This window comes from Chenopodium album, chromosome 9, assembly GCF_948465745.1.
Source record: "Chenopodium album chromosome 9, dcCheAlbu1.1, whole genome shotgun sequence".
NCBI lineage: Eukaryota > Viridiplantae > Streptophyta > Magnoliopsida > Caryophyllales > Amaranthaceae > Chenopodium > Chenopodium album.
In genome coordinates, this window is record NC_137842.1 from 29,789,104 (window position 1) to 29,806,213 (window position 17,110).

The 17,110-nt window shown below is 35.3% G+C and overlaps 1 protein-coding gene across 4 annotated transcripts; it reads right to left on the minus strand.

The window, feature by feature from the left end:
* Positions 1–10,472: 10,472 nt before the first annotated feature.
* LOC145558498 (uncharacterized) lies at positions 10,473–16,869 on the minus strand. 4 transcript variants are annotated; one of them, XM_081619763.1, is made up of 13 exons: positions 16,607–16,869; positions 16,428–16,496; positions 16,054–16,221; positions 15,507–15,602; positions 15,351–15,408; positions 15,252–15,267; positions 14,817–15,000; positions 14,556–14,728; positions 13,913–13,993; positions 12,879–13,016; positions 11,315–11,758; positions 11,137–11,206; positions 10,473–11,046 (listed from the first exon to the last, which is right to left on the minus strand). In XM_081619763.1, exons 7-11 carry the CDS (start codon positions 14,833–14,835, stop codon positions 11,459–11,461), a joined length of 711 nt encoding a protein of 236 aa, XP_081475889.1. In that variant the 5' UTR covers positions 14,836–15,000; positions 15,252–15,267; positions 15,351–15,408; positions 15,507–15,602; positions 16,054–16,221; positions 16,428–16,496; positions 16,607–16,869; the 3' UTR covers positions 10,473–11,046; positions 11,137–11,206; positions 11,315–11,458. The 4 variants fall into 4 exon arrangements, with proteins under 4 accessions (XP_081475889.1, XP_081475890.1, XP_081475888.1 ...); XM_081619764.1 differs by lacking the exon at positions 15,252–15,267; XM_081619762.1 differs by having other exon boundaries at positions 14,817–15,267.
* Between the last annotated feature and the right edge of the window lie 241 nt (positions 16,870–17,110).

Here is a 17,110-nt window from a genome sequence, read left to right on the forward strand (position 1 = left end):
ATACCACTGATGAGTGCTACAGGTTTCAAAATCTCATTCAAGATCTCATAGAAGCAAACAAGATCCCATTGCCTCTAGCTAGCGAGAAGACTGGGTGATGATGAAGCAAACAACACAAGACAAGAGGCGAGCTTCAACGACAAGATTTCATGACCTCTTTTTCCTTTTCTTTTTATTTTTTTCCCTCCCCCAATAAGTCTAGCATAGGCACCTTTCTTTTCCCTTGAATTTAATTTTGTAGATTCTTTCTTTTTCCCTTTTAATAAAATGAGCATTTATTTTCTTGCATATGATCATTGCGTTGCATTGCATTAAAAAAAAAATAAAAAAAATCATTGTCGAAATAAGCACAAGGTATACCAATGATTTGAGGCACCCCTTTGTAGCCACATCATATCACCTTTCACCCTTCAAATATGCAATCCTTTCTTGATACACAACTTTGAGCCTCTTCTAACGATAGACCTTTCTTTTTTCAACCCATATCTACCTAACCTTGGGATGGGATGGTGTGTAACTTATGCATTTTTTTTTTTTTAAAAAAAAAAAGCTTGAGTGACTTCAAAAGATAAAATAGCAAAAAATAAGCAAAAATAAATAAATAAATAAAGTGTACAAAAGGGCAAGTGTTCCAATGTCTTTGACATGAATATGTCTTTGATAAGAACACGTCTCAGATTGCGTCTCTTATCGAGTGCTCGGTACCGTGCCTGAGAAACATGAATGCCAAGTGAGTGATAGACCGCATGATCGGGATTGCCCACACTTATAAAAATAAAATAAATAAAGCAAAAAAAAAAAAGAGTGAGAAACCTCAAGCATAAAAATACAAATATTCCAAAAGCAAAGTTGCACACCTTGGGGGCTTATTTAGGGTCTTGAACCTTTTATCCCCTTCTTCTTCAACCTTTAGCCTAACTACGTTACAACCCTTAAAAAGACCTTTTTGAGGTATACACACACTTGTGCGAGGTTCGGCTAGAGCTACGTTCGGCCTGATTCCTAACGGATACGTAGGCAACCTCACATCGAGGTGCGGCCGTAATAAAAATGCATTCATATTCACATTCACATTCACACATCATGGTCATATCAAGGGATCTCTAATTCTCATCTCTATTCACTTAGAGCTAGACTTGGGGGCTTGATCCTTACATCATTAGTTTACCTAACCTAAGAGTCACCACCATTTGACTCTTTTCAATATCCTTTTCCACACACTTAGCTCTTGCGGCCTAACCTTAGTATCACTATCACACACATCACAGATACATGACCAAATATACCTTCCCTTAGGAACCCTTTGTCATGGAATCTTAACACAACGTTGAAGCATGCCTCGTCATAAAAAAATCACTCATCAATCATAATCATCATTGCATCACGAAGTATGAAGTGCTTTGCCTCCGTGCCTAAGTTACTCAAATACTTTCATCATTGAGTCAACCATTGAGATAGCCTAGGATGGATTAATCCTTGCACCTTGAGAGATAGTATCAAACAACATTTGACTAAGCTTATTCAACATGCATTCGAAAACTTCGATTCTTTTTTCGCGTCTTTCTTTTTTGGGAGAAAGTCGGTACCCTCCACAAAAATGACGGAATTTTTTTGCATTTTTGCATTTTCGAGTCCCACGATCACAATACAATGTACACACGAGTCATGTACACATTTAGTCATGTCGTGTCATATCACCATGATTTGAGTCTAACACATGTGTCAAACACTTTGAGTCGAGTCAACCTCGATTCAATCACAGCGAGTCAAGTTTATACCTTGAGTAGTGTCATGTCAATGAGTCAAGTGACATTAAACTTAGGTCAACCCTAAAATAATTAAAGAGATTAGCAAAGTCTTATAGTCAAAGATAAATACAGGTGCATCCCAGCGGCAGCAAGAGCAGAATAGGGAAGACCCGACTCCAGCGCCAGACGAAAACATCTAGCGTCTGGCAATAGATTTCAACGCCTGGCGCTAGATCCCAGCGTTTGGCGACAGAGCCAATTCTTGGCGCCAGAGATATTTCAGCAGCGACAGAGCTCGAAGCCTCTCAGGACGGTTATTTCGACCTCGTACAACAATTTCGGGTTCCTTGGTACGCCAGTTAGCCCCTATAAGAAAATTGACATGATTAGTAGTCGGCTCGACTACAATCGTAGTAAGTGATTGACCTGACAAAAAATCGTCTCACTTAGCTTAAGCGCCTAAAACCCTGGCTCATTACAAGCACCAACGTATCGGTTTAAAAGCAAGCACTTAAACGACAATATTTCCAAATATGGATTGTCGCGCATTCTTCTTAGACGACAATATTTCCAAATATGGATTGTCGCACATTCTTCTTAAACGACAATTTTTCCAAAAATTGGATTGTCATCCCCAACTGACAATATTTCCAAAAATGGATTGTCGTGTATCTTCTTCAACGCCAATTTTTCCAAGATTGGATTGTCATCTCTGGCAAAGTTTCCAAGCGTGGATTGTCGTGCTCCTTCTCTGTTTGGTAATTTTTTCCAAGTTTTCCAAAAATTGGATTGTCATCGCTGGCAAGTTTTCCGAGATTGGATTGTCATACACCCTGTTCCCTATGGCAAAATTTCCCAAAGGATTGTTGTAGGTCTCTACTCATCATAAATTTCGGCAAAGGTTCCTCAACGTGGATTGTCATTCATTTCAGTAAGTGGCATATTTTCCCGAAGTGGATTGTCGGTCAACTCTTTTTTGCAAATGTTCCAAGACACGGATTGTCATGTGGCAATATTTTCCTAAAAGGATTGTCGCATAGCATTGGCAAATTTCCAAGGTGGATTGCTTTCAAGAGTTATATTCCAAGATGTGGATTGTCGATCGTAGCAAAATTCTTATGACAGATTGTTACGAAGCATTGGCAACTTTTCCCAAAAATGGATTTTGGCAAATTTTCCAAGATACGGATTGTCGCTTCATCGTGGCAACATTTCAAAGGAAGGATTGTTACAAAGCATTGACAACTTTCCCTAAATCGGATTGTCATACATCATACATCATACAAGAGTTGTGTTGGCAACTATTCCCAAAGAAAAGAGGATTGTCATCACAGCAAAAGCACCGACATACTGGTTCACAAGCAGCAAAGCGTCGACGTACTGGCATAGCAACATTAAGGATCAACAAGCAGTGATCTTTTTGAAGACTATCACAGCGGAAATTGGAGGCAGTTACAGGCGTAGCAGTCTTCAGGCGGTATTCTCTAGCTTGCAGAAGATCGTCACAACAAATTGGTTACCTCTGGAGACGTGTGCTCGACGGTGCAAGATACGCGTTTCTTAACTCTTTTATCTGTTTAACTAACTCTAGTTTTCAGGTATCGGCGTTACAGGAATGATTTGTGATTGCAGAACGTTCTGAATCATTCTCCGTCCCTATCGATAATTTGACTTTTGTTTTCGAAACTTGCGTTTCTCCAAACTCAGTCAAAGTGGGGGCTTCTGTAGACACCCATTTGTGTCTCCCAAAAAACCAAACCCGGTGATGAGTACCTTTCACGTCGAATCATAATCGAATGAAGTTAAAGTGTGGAAAGTCTAGTGTTGCAGATAGTTTTAATTTCTTTTCTTTTCACTCTGTTTTTAAAAATCTATTTTAAGAAAACAGACAATCCAGTTTGGTTGGTCCATGATATGGGTCCAATAGTAGTGTATTTGGATAGGGCTTGAAAAAAGCTTTCCAACGATATATTATAAGCCCAATTCCGATGAATATTGAGGATGTTATGGCCACATTACTAAATTGGGCCTGGTTTGAGCCTTATATGCGGCCCAATGATCTAGGGGAAGGCCTAATATGGATTTATCATTCCCTAATGCAATTAGGAATGGTTTTAGTCTTCAAGATTCTTCTAGAAGTTTCTTTTCATTCTTAATTCAATAATTCAATTTGCATTGATAAATTGACTTTTGTTGACTTTTTAGAGTTTTAATCGGAATAAAAGAATGTTTTTGAGGAAAATACGATTTCATCCTCCTGTATGGTTAATTTCTATCTGATTTTAGAAAACGCGTCAAAAATTTAATTATCGCCAAACGCCAGCATTAGCGCCTGGCGCTCTGGCGCTAACTCTGTTTTTTCACGACAGAACTCGGGTTCAATTTTTTTTATCTTTTTGGCTGATTTTCTCTATAAATAGCCTCCTAAAAACTCCGTTTTCATTCATCTACAATCATCAACTCTCTAGTTCTCTAATTCTTTTCTCTCTCTAAGCTAAAGCTTTTCTCTCTCTCTTTTCTAAACCTACCCTCTTTTTACAAAATTCCGCATTCACAAGACCTAGACATACCTATCATTGTTCGAAGTTGCCTTCGCCCTAGACGTGAAAGGTTTGATATTTCTGAGGGTTTGGTCCTAAATCTCTCTTTCAATTATTTAATTTAATTATTGTTTATTATTTTACTTGAAGTTACTAACGTGTGTATTTTGTTATTAGAAAGAGGTACGAGGCATCCAAGTAAGTGCTTTAATTGATTTATTGATTTTATGATATAGAAATCATGCTTAGATTGTTATTTTGATTCCTAGTATCATGTTAGGATGTTTTATTGATTCCTAGTATCATGTTTAGGATGTTCCTAGTATCATGTTAGGATGCTTTCTTTTGTATGATATTTAGGGTGATTTGCTTATATCAATCATGATTCTTGCGATTCCTCCTATTTTCTTTCCTAATATCATGTTAGTATCATGTTAGGGCTAAAGCTTTGATCTTTATTGTTTAGTGACATGCTAGGGTTTGTTATTAATCTTGTTAGTATCATGCCTAGGATCTTGCTATTATTATGCTTTAACATGATTATTTTAATTATCATTATTATCATTATAATTGTTTTAATTATTATTATGATTATGTTGCTTGATATTTATTGTTATTGCTTGATCACACCTTTTATGCATGTTTAAAGGGAATTGGTACTTGTAATCACGCTCAATAAGATAATTAATAATCTTGTTTATGGTTAATATAATTATAATTCAAGTGATTGCCAATAATAGTTTTATTTGTGCATTAATATTCAACCAACATAGATAAACAGGTTTATGGTTAAACCTATTGATTGTATGTTAGTCAGAAAGCGCACATGAATACGATCAGAATAAAGTAGAGGCCTATTATTAGTGCAGGTTCAATCTCTTTTAGGTTGGATTTGTACCTTCATCCCCGAACTACCAGTCATGGTTCCAGACCTATTGGAGTTGACGATCTCCTGGATCGTTAAGGGGTGTAACCTTCACCTCGTGAACGGTTTACAAGTTCCTAAAACTTGTTGGCGACTCTTTTGCTCTATTTTCTTTCCCTTTGGACGCCACCGTACTTTAGTGTATGATCACAGTGGGGTTCAAGTTTGGGATAATGCTTGAAATATTCCCTACCGAACAACCTTAATTCATAAAATATAGAAATCTATCCAATACAGACATTAATCCTACTTCAATAATAGAAGATCTTATTTTAATATAAACTTACTAAAGTCTTACTTGCTAATTAAATTAATAAATCATCCTCTTAAAAGTATAAATATCTAGTGAGCTTCTTAAGATAATTAAAATCCTTGCCACTACGTGTACCCTTTGTTCCAGCAGTACCTAAAACAGAAAACATAAAAACGGTGAGCCGAAGCCTCAGTAACGTACTTCTCTAGGAGTGTAACATCATTTCAATACATTTTAGTTAATAAAACAGGGAGAGTAGAATATATTAAAACAAGTAATAAAACACCATTTCAATAAGCCTTCATTCATAACCTTTTTAATAAAATCATTATAATCATTATACATTTAACAGGGGTAGGATGTCTCCTACTAATAGGGGGAGCCAGTGCTCCATACATATCAGGGGGAGCCAGTGCTCCTAACATGGGGAACCAGTGCTCCATAATAGGAATGGGCCAGTGCCCTCAGGGTAGCTATTGCTCAATCATATCAAATTACATTTACATTTTCTTATAAATTAATAGAAATCAAGAAATTCCAGTCATTCAAAGTGCTTTTGTAAAATAGTAAAATATCTTTATAAATTATTTGCAGTGTACCGTAAAACTCATCATTACAGTATCCTTGTGATTTCTCAGAAAATCATATATTTCAGGGAAAGATTTCAGACAAATCATAGTTATAATCCCGCAATTCATAAAATATATCAAAGACATAAATCACTTTTAGTTCAATCGTAACATAATACTTTAATAAACGCATTTCGAAGGGAATTGCGGGTACTAGCAATAGCTGTTACCTCAATTTACAGTCTGATAACCTTCTTGTTAGTCTTTATTCTATCGTTCTCACTGAGCTCCGAGGTCTGATTTATAGTATTAGTAGGGAAATTGATAGATATATAAATAATTTAATCATTTTAAAGCTTTTACAAAAGAAGTTAGCAATCTTATTTGAAAATATGTAGCACTGTAGGAGTATAAGCAAGTGATCAACAAAAATACACTGTAAGTAATGATAAGGTATAACCTTTTTATATAATATGCTTATATAACTATTTAGAAAACGACTATTTCACTAAATGCCACTAACAAACATTATATTGTCATGGCGTGCCATTAATGAGGTATGGCCGTTAACTTTCCGTTACTACAATTCTTAATTCGCCAAATGCCACAGACTACTTTTGAATTTAAATGAAATGCCATTATTTATATAAATTATTACACAATATACCAATGACCTAATGAGTTATAATAACAAGTTAGTTTCACCTTTTTTGAATTTATTTGGGGTAAACTAGCCTTTACACCCAATTTGTTGTATAAATTTGAATGCACAGCCAAATTATTATGTCATTCTAGTTTTTGAATAGTAGAAGTCAGTAGTGATGAATAATTTAGAGTATTTGAGACAAATTCATGGTGTTTAATTATTTGCTTAGGAAATGATGTTGCAATCAATTAAACAATTAATAAGAGCAAAATCATGGAGTAGTAAACTCCATTAATGCAGCCTGATCGAACGCGAGAGTGAGGGTAAAACTCATTGAATTGCTGCCCGATCTGGCCATCACCACTCGATCGGGCGCGTATGCGAGGTTGAGAAAACCTACTCTGTCGTTCGATTGGGCAGCAGCCGCTCGATCGAGCCCGAGAGTTGATACTTTCGCAAAGGTACTCTAGCCCGATTAGGCTCGGGTGACTTCCGGTAGACCATAATAGGCAAGTTGGGTCGATGCATAAAAAAGTTGCTCATTTCATGGGTCGGGTTGGGCCAGGCTAGCTTCGAGCCAAATTTTTCATGCCCAAACCCGCCCAAAATGGCCGAGCTGTGCGGCCTTTTCGGGGCGGGCCAAAAATATGAACTAAAATAGCATAAAAAAAGCATTTCCAAGCCTTACCAAAAAATTATAAAATTCGAGCCAGAAAATGCTGCCCCGCCCAAGGGCCGGGCTAGTTTTGATCAGCTCTAATTTCTGGGTTCAACGCTGCTTGATTTTAACGGTTAAGTTAATGGGTTTTACTCTATAATTATATACTATATATATGATGGAAGTTAGAGAATGAAAGATAAAACAGTAACTTCTCCATTTTTCATTCATTTATTTACAAAGGTTTCTTTAATTATTATCATAACCAATCACAAAGCTTATTTACATTGTTTTGGAATCATCCTACTTGTTTGAAATCGGTTTTCATTTTATCTCCCGAGTAAATTTTCGTGATACTCAGTTGTAGTATAGGGTCGAAATTATACTTTTGGGAAAGTGATCCCGTTCACGGCTCAAAGAATTTTCTGTTAATTTTATTAGCTTTCTTTGTGACTCTGGTTTGAACACAAAATCCCCAACAAATAGTGTGTTGTGTTTTTTGGTATCTTTTTTATGGACAGGTTCTCTCTGTTATTTTTTGGGCATTTTTATGTAAACGAGAAAGCAATTTTTTCCAGCTCATGATATAAACAGTAAGTAATTATGCTTAAATGAATTTTCAATTTCCCACTTTATTCAATTTAATTGCAATTACAATAGTTCACTTCAACATTACAGTCACAACCATTACACACATCAGTACACCTAATTTAAAAACAGAATTGAGAATTTTTTGTTATGCATTAGTAGAAAAAAACTCATTTGTAACGGACACAATTAAATTCGTTACAAAAGAGTTTTTGTAACGGGCAATACTCATGATTATGCTAGTAGAGGGCTACTTAGTATGTGTGTTCTAAGTATCAACTTTATACAACAAATTGGGTATAACGGCTAGTTTACCCTTAAAAAATAAAAAAAAGGTGAAACTAACTAGCTGTTATAACTCATTAGTTTTGAAGTATATTGTGTAATAATTTATATAAGTAATGACATTTCATGAAAAATAAAAAGTAATCGGTGGCATTTGGTGAATTAAGAATTGCAGTAACGGATAGCTAACGGCCAGAGCTCATTAATGGCACGCCATGACAATATATTGTTTGTTAGTGGCATTTGGTGAATTTTAAAAAACCCGATGGCATTTGGTGAATTTTTAAAGTACTCTGTGGCATTTGGTGAAATAGCCGTTTAGACAGCTATAGGTACTACGTTACTACTACTATTCTTTTTAATAACAAGAAATGAATACTTATATTTACTAGTCCGATTGCGCCGCGCACACCGGTTTATAAAGCTTATTATGAAAATTATTAGCAAGACGTATAAGTTAGTTAATTAGCTTAGTTTTTGTAAATTGTACATGCTAGCTTAATTTTTGTAAATTGTACATGATATATACTTGTATACGTTATAAATTATTGCATTACTGTGTAAAGTATAATTAAGTTGTATCGAAATATATCAGTGTTATTACTTATTGATAACATACATAAATGATAGGTGTTTAAGAATTTTTTTTTTCTCATGTTTTATATGTTGTAAATTATTGCATCATTGTGTAAACTGTAGCTAAGTTTTATTGAAATATATTAGTGTTATTACTTATTGATATCTTACGTAATTGATAAGTTTGTAATAAAAAGATTTTTTCATATTTAATTTATAACATTTTGTGATCAAAAGGATATCATGAATATATTACTTCATGAAAAATTGTTTAACTAATGTATTTGTTTTGTAAGAGAAGGCCCATGAATAGCCCAACAACATTATCCCTTTAATTGTTCAATCCAAATGCATACAAAATGTAATAGGCCTAATACCTACATTCTTGACCTTTTAAATTCATTAAGTTACTTGGTCGGGGGTTACTTGAGTTACTCCCTTATCGAGTAATCCCTGACTCAGTGGCCCCTCGAGTAATCCATGACTGAACCCCTCGAGTGACCCTTAATCGAGTAACCGCTCTATATCAAAATCTTCTTAGCAAAATTGAATAAAGACTCTTTATATATTTTCTTATGATATGGGTGATAGCATTATTCAATCTAGAGTTCTTGTTTATATCATCTATTGTTTATATTCTCAATAGATTGAATTATAACAAAGCGTATTATTCATCGTCTTTATGGACAACAATCGTGTAACCATTCGAGTAATCCATGACTAAACCCCTCGAGTAACCATTAACCAAGTAACTTCCCCCCTCTCAAGTAACCCCTGATTGAGTAGCCCCTCAAGTAACCTTTAGTAACCTCCCCCCTCTCAAGTAACCCCTGATTGAGTAGCCCCTCAAGTAACCTTTGAGTGAACCCTCAATTAACCTCTGACCTAACTCCTTAAATTACCCCTGATGGAGTAACTCGAGTATCCACTTACCGAGTAGCTCGAGTAACCCATGACTATGTAGCCCATCGAGTAATCCTTGACTAAGTAACTCGAGTATCCCCTAATCGAGTAACCCCACAAATAACCCTTGACCAAGTGAACCCATCGAGTAACCCATGTCCGAACCCCTCAAGTAACCCTTGATCAAGTGAACCCCTCCCTCAAGTAACCCCTAACCGAGTAACCCCTGGCAGGTAACCTCAACCCCTAAGTAACCCCTGATTGAGTAACCCCTCAATTAACCCTTAACTGAACCCTGAAGTAACCCCTAGCCGAGTAATTTGAGTAACCCCTTAAGTCACCCTTGACGAGTCACCCTTGAGTAATCCTTGACCAAGTGAACCCCTCCCTCAAGTAGCCCCTGACCGAATAACCCCTTGAGTAATCCTTGACCAAGTGAACCCCTTGAGTAACCCCTGTCTGAACCCCTCAAGTAACCCTTAATCGAGTAAACCCCTCGACTAACCCTTGTCCCATCCCCTCGACTAACCCTTGTCCCATCCCCTCGACTAACCCCTAACTGAATAACTCGAGTAACCCGTAGCAAAATAACTCAGGTAACTCTACCACAATTGTTTCATAATAATTGCAACACTACTTTCTTTGGTAAGATTCCACAACTATTTTATTATTTCTCTCCGACCAACCCAATTTACACTATTTTTTTTTTTTTATTATTTTTCTCTCCTACGAACAAATAAATATATCCCATTAACTAAACTTTATATAATTGCACAAGGAGGACAAAGATAAGAAATTTTTTTCCTAATTAACAGAAATGTAGCCTCTACATGAACATTAAACATGACTAACAAAAAGAATTAAAAAGATTATAGATGCAAGCACAATCTCTCATCTTTAGGTGCTCAAAAAGACAACATGTGTTTGATTATTAAATCAAATAATCCCACAATTGTCAAAATTATATGTTATTACTATGTACATTGTCTAAATTATGTACACTGGAAATGGGTCTTACCCTAGACCAAAATTGCGGGTCTGGTTTCTTGTATACTATAACTTTATCAATCGTAGAAGGCTCAACCATCCTCCATTGGCACAGTGGGTGTTGCACACGATGCAGCAAGTAGTCAATCACTGTCTTATTCTTCTCCTTATCAAATTTTTTTTTCGACAAGTAATAAACATAGGTCTTCTAGCATGGATTTCTGGCCACAGGACGAGTGTTGAATGCATAAGTTGTGTAATCGGCCCTTCTATACCAATTCAAGAATGTCCTTGTTGGCATCTCCATCTCACAATTACTGCTCTCAGTAGATCTATTCTATCCTCCTATACTCGTACATAAATACCCTCTACAAAGGCAAACAAGGTAAGCCATTAATAAATCAGTTAATCCATAAAACAGAGAGAGCTTATTGATGGTAGATGTGCAGACCAAATACCTGGGAGGTTGTTCTGAAGAATGTTCCAATCTTGCTGCACCATCTTGAGCCACTTTCTTCCACTGTTGCCCTGCCATTGTTGTCAAATTTCAATGAAGATACTTTAGTTGCAAAATGTTGTAATATAACATAATAATTTATTTATTTTTTTAAATGTGAGGAAGGTTCATAGGTTTACCTGTATATTGAAACCCATGAAAAAAATGATCCAATGGATCTTTGACAGTATCAAAGCGCTTAAAGCTACAGGCATTAACACCAGTACATAGCTCAGCATATGGTTCATTGGGCGTCAGATTTCCCAAGGCTTCATCCATATCTGTTAATTTTGCTGACTCAACTTCAGCAGATTCATCACTATGTTCGAGTTAGTTTGCCCACTACCACTGTCAATAACACAAGGATCTTGAGTGTTAGACATGTTGCTAGATACTCTTTCACTAGATATACATATTTTTTCCTCTGGTTGAATGCTGGTTTCCACAGGATCGTCTGGGCCAGTTGCAAATCTGGTAACATATTCAATAGTTGCACGAGGAAAAGTCAATGGTCCGTTGCCTGAACTTTGCTCAGCAACTACAATGTCATGTCCTGCATCAAAATTGCCTTCTGGTGTTGGTTCCTAAAACAACATATGCTGAGATTCATTAGCTATATTACGGAAGCAACAAAATTTGCAAACCACTACATTGACTATCTTAAATTGAGAACAACCGAAGTGATATAGCACAAAACCGACATATAGGATACAGTCAATTCACAACAGATAACATAATTAAGAACGAGCTAATTATTTCATAAAACATATACTTCTCTGTTCCCCTAATATTACAGCAATTGCCATTTTAGGAAGTTTAACATGATCTAAGCAAAACTCCCATTGTAACAATTGCAATTCCATGTTCTCTCCAACATAAAATTTAGGTGAGAATAGGTTGGGAAATTTAATTACGATTGACAACAAAATTCTTAGAAAAGCGGACAACTTATCCTAACATTCCCAAGTAGTATATACAACTGTCATTTTTCACTGGAGGGGTATGCAACTGTACAACTACTCTAATCCAATTAATATACATGTGACATTTAGCTATGTGCAGAGACCTTTAATTATTTCCCTTCAGATTTCCTTTCTAAAAGAAAGGTGTAAAGTATATTTCCCCATTAACCTAACTTGTCTCTGTTCTACCTTCCTACTCATCTCTTCCCCTCCCAACTTTCCATCTCCATCTTTCACTCGTAATCTTTTGGCATATGTAGTAATAGTTCTTTTTACTTCATATCTTTCTAAAAATCAGGATAACGACAGTAACAACCATATACCTGATGAAGTAACCATAAATAGAGCAGTAGAATAGATATGGAAATTGAAAAAAAAAAAGCCCAAAATACAGACCATGTAAGTCAAATACTCACAATATCTTATTTCAGCACATGAACCTACTTAAACTATCATAGGATTAATAGCTTACATAATGACATGCTGTTACGTATTCTTTTTTTTTTTTTTCTTCCTTTTTTTCTTTTTACTTTATCTAAATAAATAGTTGCTATCCTATATTGTAGTGCAAGAAAATTCACATGGTGATATTGCATCATAATACACATCTAGACTCTACCAGTATCCCAATCATTATCATTTTCGCCCATAAAATAAGAAACACAGGGAATTAATCAAATACACACAATTGGCACATAGGGTATGAACTAAACATTGCAGTTAATGAAAAGGAAAGTAAAACCTTTTCTGAATTATCTAGAGCATCCTTTTCATCATCCTCAACTGTTTCCCAGCTAGCAGCATCATCACTAATCTCACTCCCAGCACCAATAGATTCATCATCATCTCGACCAACAACATACACTGCTTGAGGGCCAACCTGAAACCAAGCTAAAAGAAAATATCAATCAAGGATTGGGGAAGCAATTTGATAGAATATTTGCACATAAAATAACTTCTAACATTAAAAATAAACATATTATCAGTGTTCAGTGTGGTGGTAAAGTACCGTAGAAATCATTCCATCAGCCCATGTTACTTCAATATCACCATTTTTTAGGCTAGTAATATTCCCAACCCATGATAGATTTGAGAGTTCATTACAAGCTGCCTCATCAGATGCATTCCCTTCTTTAGTGTTAGCAAGTGTAGCGGACTCTCTAGGGTCAGCAAATTACACGGCACAAAATTCCCAATTTCATCAATCATTTTGCAATCCCATACTATCTCTAATTCCACCTAATAAAACTCATTAATCTACCATTTAGGTAAGTAATTACTCCCAATTAGATTCTGAATCAACTTACCAAAAAAAACCCAATAACAAAATTGAAAAAAAAAAAAAAAATCACTCATTCAAAACACTTCTAAAACAATCAAATTACTCAAGACCTATGATCAAATCCCGTTTAAATAAAACAAAGAAACAAAGACACAAGACCTATGATCAAATCCCGTCTAAGAAAGCGAGTAGGTTCATACCTGATGAAACCCGAGTTCTTTAGTGACAGGAATACCAAGTTCAGCTATGCAAGCTTGCATTCGATCATCACTCTCATAAAGAGCAGGATACCTTTAAATACACCTACCTTGCATCTTAGACAAAGCAACAGCTAAAGGATAACTAATAGCAAAAACGCCACCACCATAAGCCATTGCATAAGAAAAATAAATATTCTGCAAATTACTCTCTGAATTACTCCCAATATAGTAATAGTCCCTATGATCGTACTTGTTCAACACCCTCACTAAATTCCCGTTATGGACTAAACTTACTTGAAAAATTGTTCCCAGTTTCTTCAATTCCTTAGCACGCGACTTGAGAACATCCTTTGAAACAGTAGTATCCCTTAGAACCTACAATGAACAAAGAATTAAATACAAATCACTTTTCATCAAAGCAGCAACTTCACCAATTTTGGTATAAATTTCTTTCATGCACCAATTTAAACCAAAATTTCAAGTAATAAGAATTTAAATGCTATGGGAAAGCATATATCTGTAACAGTATTGCAAGAAAAACGGCAACCTCTTATGACATCCTAAAATGGAAAAGCAACTTTTTATTTTTTAGGTCAGAAAGAGCATATCATACAAAGTGTAATTACTATGCATCACAAAAAGATAAATACACCCATATAAATTAGATACAAGTTCACTTTAGAAGTTTAACCCAAAAATTTTATCTGGTAAGAATATATGATGAAGCTTTCAAAGGACCCAAACATTACTGGTTTTAAATTCACAAAATATCACATATGCACCAAAATGAACATATGAGGCCATAGGTTTGGTTATCCCCTTTTTTAAAAAAATAGAAAGCTTCATTCTAGACTCTTTTCACAAATGCAATTTATCATCTCAGATTGCACCAAAAAATGCCCCGTAACCTTGGCATTAGTAATATAACTATACTCACTGCTTGGCAGACACGTGATAAGGTTGTCTTTAAATCAATAACATTGAGTTGCCAAAGGGAATTAAGCATGGCATCTTTCTTCTCTTCCATTGCTTTCATCATGTTATCTTCCTTGTTTTCTCTTTGACTCAACCGCTTCAGATCTTCTTGTATTTGAATTAATGACACAACTCCTGCATACCAAAAGTGTGAAGTTGTAATTGGAATTTGGGTGTTAAAGTCTTAGAATTCAGAAGATCACAAACTCCTTACAAATCTTACCTACAAAATCTAAGACCATTCTTACCTGAAGCTGCCATCACCTGTGACTTTATCTGGTGTCCTTTGTCCCGAACTCATTCTGCTATATAGGGTACTTTGAAGAACTTTTTATCTTTTCCAATTTCTTTGGCAGCTTGTCTTGTATATATATAACCAATTGTGTGTGGCATGGCCTCACCAAACACTGTAATCAGAGATTGGGAATTACAAAACTAAATATATAAAAAGATTAGCACAATTAGTTTTAAGCAAGCAAGAACAGACTCTACTTTAAGTTATCAATCCATATTATTAAGATGATTTTAGCAGTAAAAAAAAAGGTGCAAAAAAGGCAGAGTGTAATTTTAAGACTCGCAGCATCAATAGATTTGTTATCGGAGTGCTTCTCTTTGTATGTCACTCTACTCCTCCCTATAATTCACAGTCGATTCTCACCACAAGCTATCCTAACCTAAACATAAAATAAAATTCCATCAAATGACAAACCAATAAAATCAAATAGTTCAAAAGGCAGATTGTAATATTGCGACTCACAGCAGCAACAGATTTGTTGTTAGGGTGCTTTTGCTTGTATATCACACTAAACTCCTCCCTATAATTCACAATCAACAAGTCAAATATCAAGAAAACATGGCATATTACTAGAATGAAACAACTGAATAACCGAAAAATGAGAAATTGTAGTTATACATGAAAACAAAGAAGACACTTGGAGGCCTCTTTGGCTTATTAGGGTCCTTTGTTGGCTTTCCCTTTTTAGCGACAACTCCTTTCTTCATAGAAAGCCTACAAAATAAAGTAAAAACTGGATCAAACACTTTAATCAAGTAAACAAACAATATAACAGCCGCATTACATGACGATCTCACCGGAAAGCAAGAAATGCCAAAAATATTACATAACCTCCAATCTTCAGGTTAATAGCCAACACAATCATGCTCAAAATTATAAACATAAAACAAATAAATTTTGATGCACCTCTGAATATCAATACATCTATGTAAACGACATAATAACGCCTCATGCAAAGTATGCTTAAAAATTATATAAAACTCTACGTTTCTTTATTTCACGAACAATTAAGCAACGTGATATGTTTCAAGTATGTGGGGTGTTATCTTCATCAAAATAAATAAGAAAAGATGAAATTTAAAAATCAAACCAATCAATCAAAAATTGGACCAAAATGGAGGAAATCAAAGTTAAATAACGAAAAGAAATTAGGTCCGCAAATTACCTGAGATTACAAAGGATTGAGGAGAGAAAGTAACCTCCTCCTACACCACCGCTGCCACATTGTGGTTGTTGCAGCGGAGACGACTGTTATTGCTGATGTTGATGGAAGAAGCTTCCCCAAATCACCTGGCATCCCCCAAAAGAAGCCATCCATGTAGCCATGTGTAGCCTAAAACAAAGGAGAAATTGGTAAAAAGACTTTAATTCCATTTATACATAAAAAATTTGTATGAAAACTCTTGAAAATTACAAAAATCTAATGCACAAAAACAAAATTAAAATAAACAAATCATCAACAAACACATAATAACACTATTTAAAATTGTTAAAAATCCAAATAAAAATTACAAAAGATTGACAAACAAAGCGGTATACCTGACATTCGCGGATGTTGAGACGGCGGAGCTGCGATTTCAGAGCTTCAACTGTTTTTTTTTTTTTTATCTATCATGTTAGTAAAAAAAAAATCAGATCTAAAGTTTGTCAAAATTCATAAATTACGTTAATCAAACACAAATTGTATAATTCATTAAGAAGGGAAAAAAAATAAATACCAAATCAAAACCCTAACTATAAGATCTGAAGGAGAGAAACAATTGGCTGGAGGATGGAACCCTTCCATTATCGTGGCTGCCACTTCAATCTTCTTCTCTGGGCCGGATCACCGGAGCTGAGCAAATGAACGGATGATCGTTAAAAGAGAGGAGAGGGGGGAAATTCGAAAAAGTGAATAATGGAGGTCAGGAAATGTATGGATGAGAGGGAAAAGAGGATAATGAAGCTGAGAAAGGCTGGAAAAGACGACAAAACAAAAAAAACAAAAAAACCAAAAAGAAAATGAAGAGGGCAAAAACGTAAGGGAAGCATTCAGCAAGAACAATAAAATATTATGGCAGGGGCAAAACCGTCCGAACGCTGTTCATAAGGAATTTGCTAAAAGTACAACTTCCTCAACCCAATTTGGTTTTTATAATAAGGGTTATGGATTTAATAAATATACCAGTACATAGTAGTAGTAAAAACAAAGGTATTATAGTTATGATAAGCAAAATAAGATT

What these genes read in the sequence shown, in the direction of transcription:
- LOC145558498 (XM_081619764.1), bottom strand. An exon ending in AACTGGGAACAATTTTTCAA is followed by an intron (nt 13,017 to 13,912) that starts GTAAGTTTAGTC and finishes GCTTGGTTTCAG; the next exon opens with GTTGGCCCTCAAGCAGTGTA. An exon ending in CTCTAGATAATTCAGAAAAG is followed by an intron (nt 11,759 to 12,878) that starts GTTTTACTTTCC and finishes ATGTTGTTTTAG; the next exon opens with GAACCAACACCAGAAGGCAA.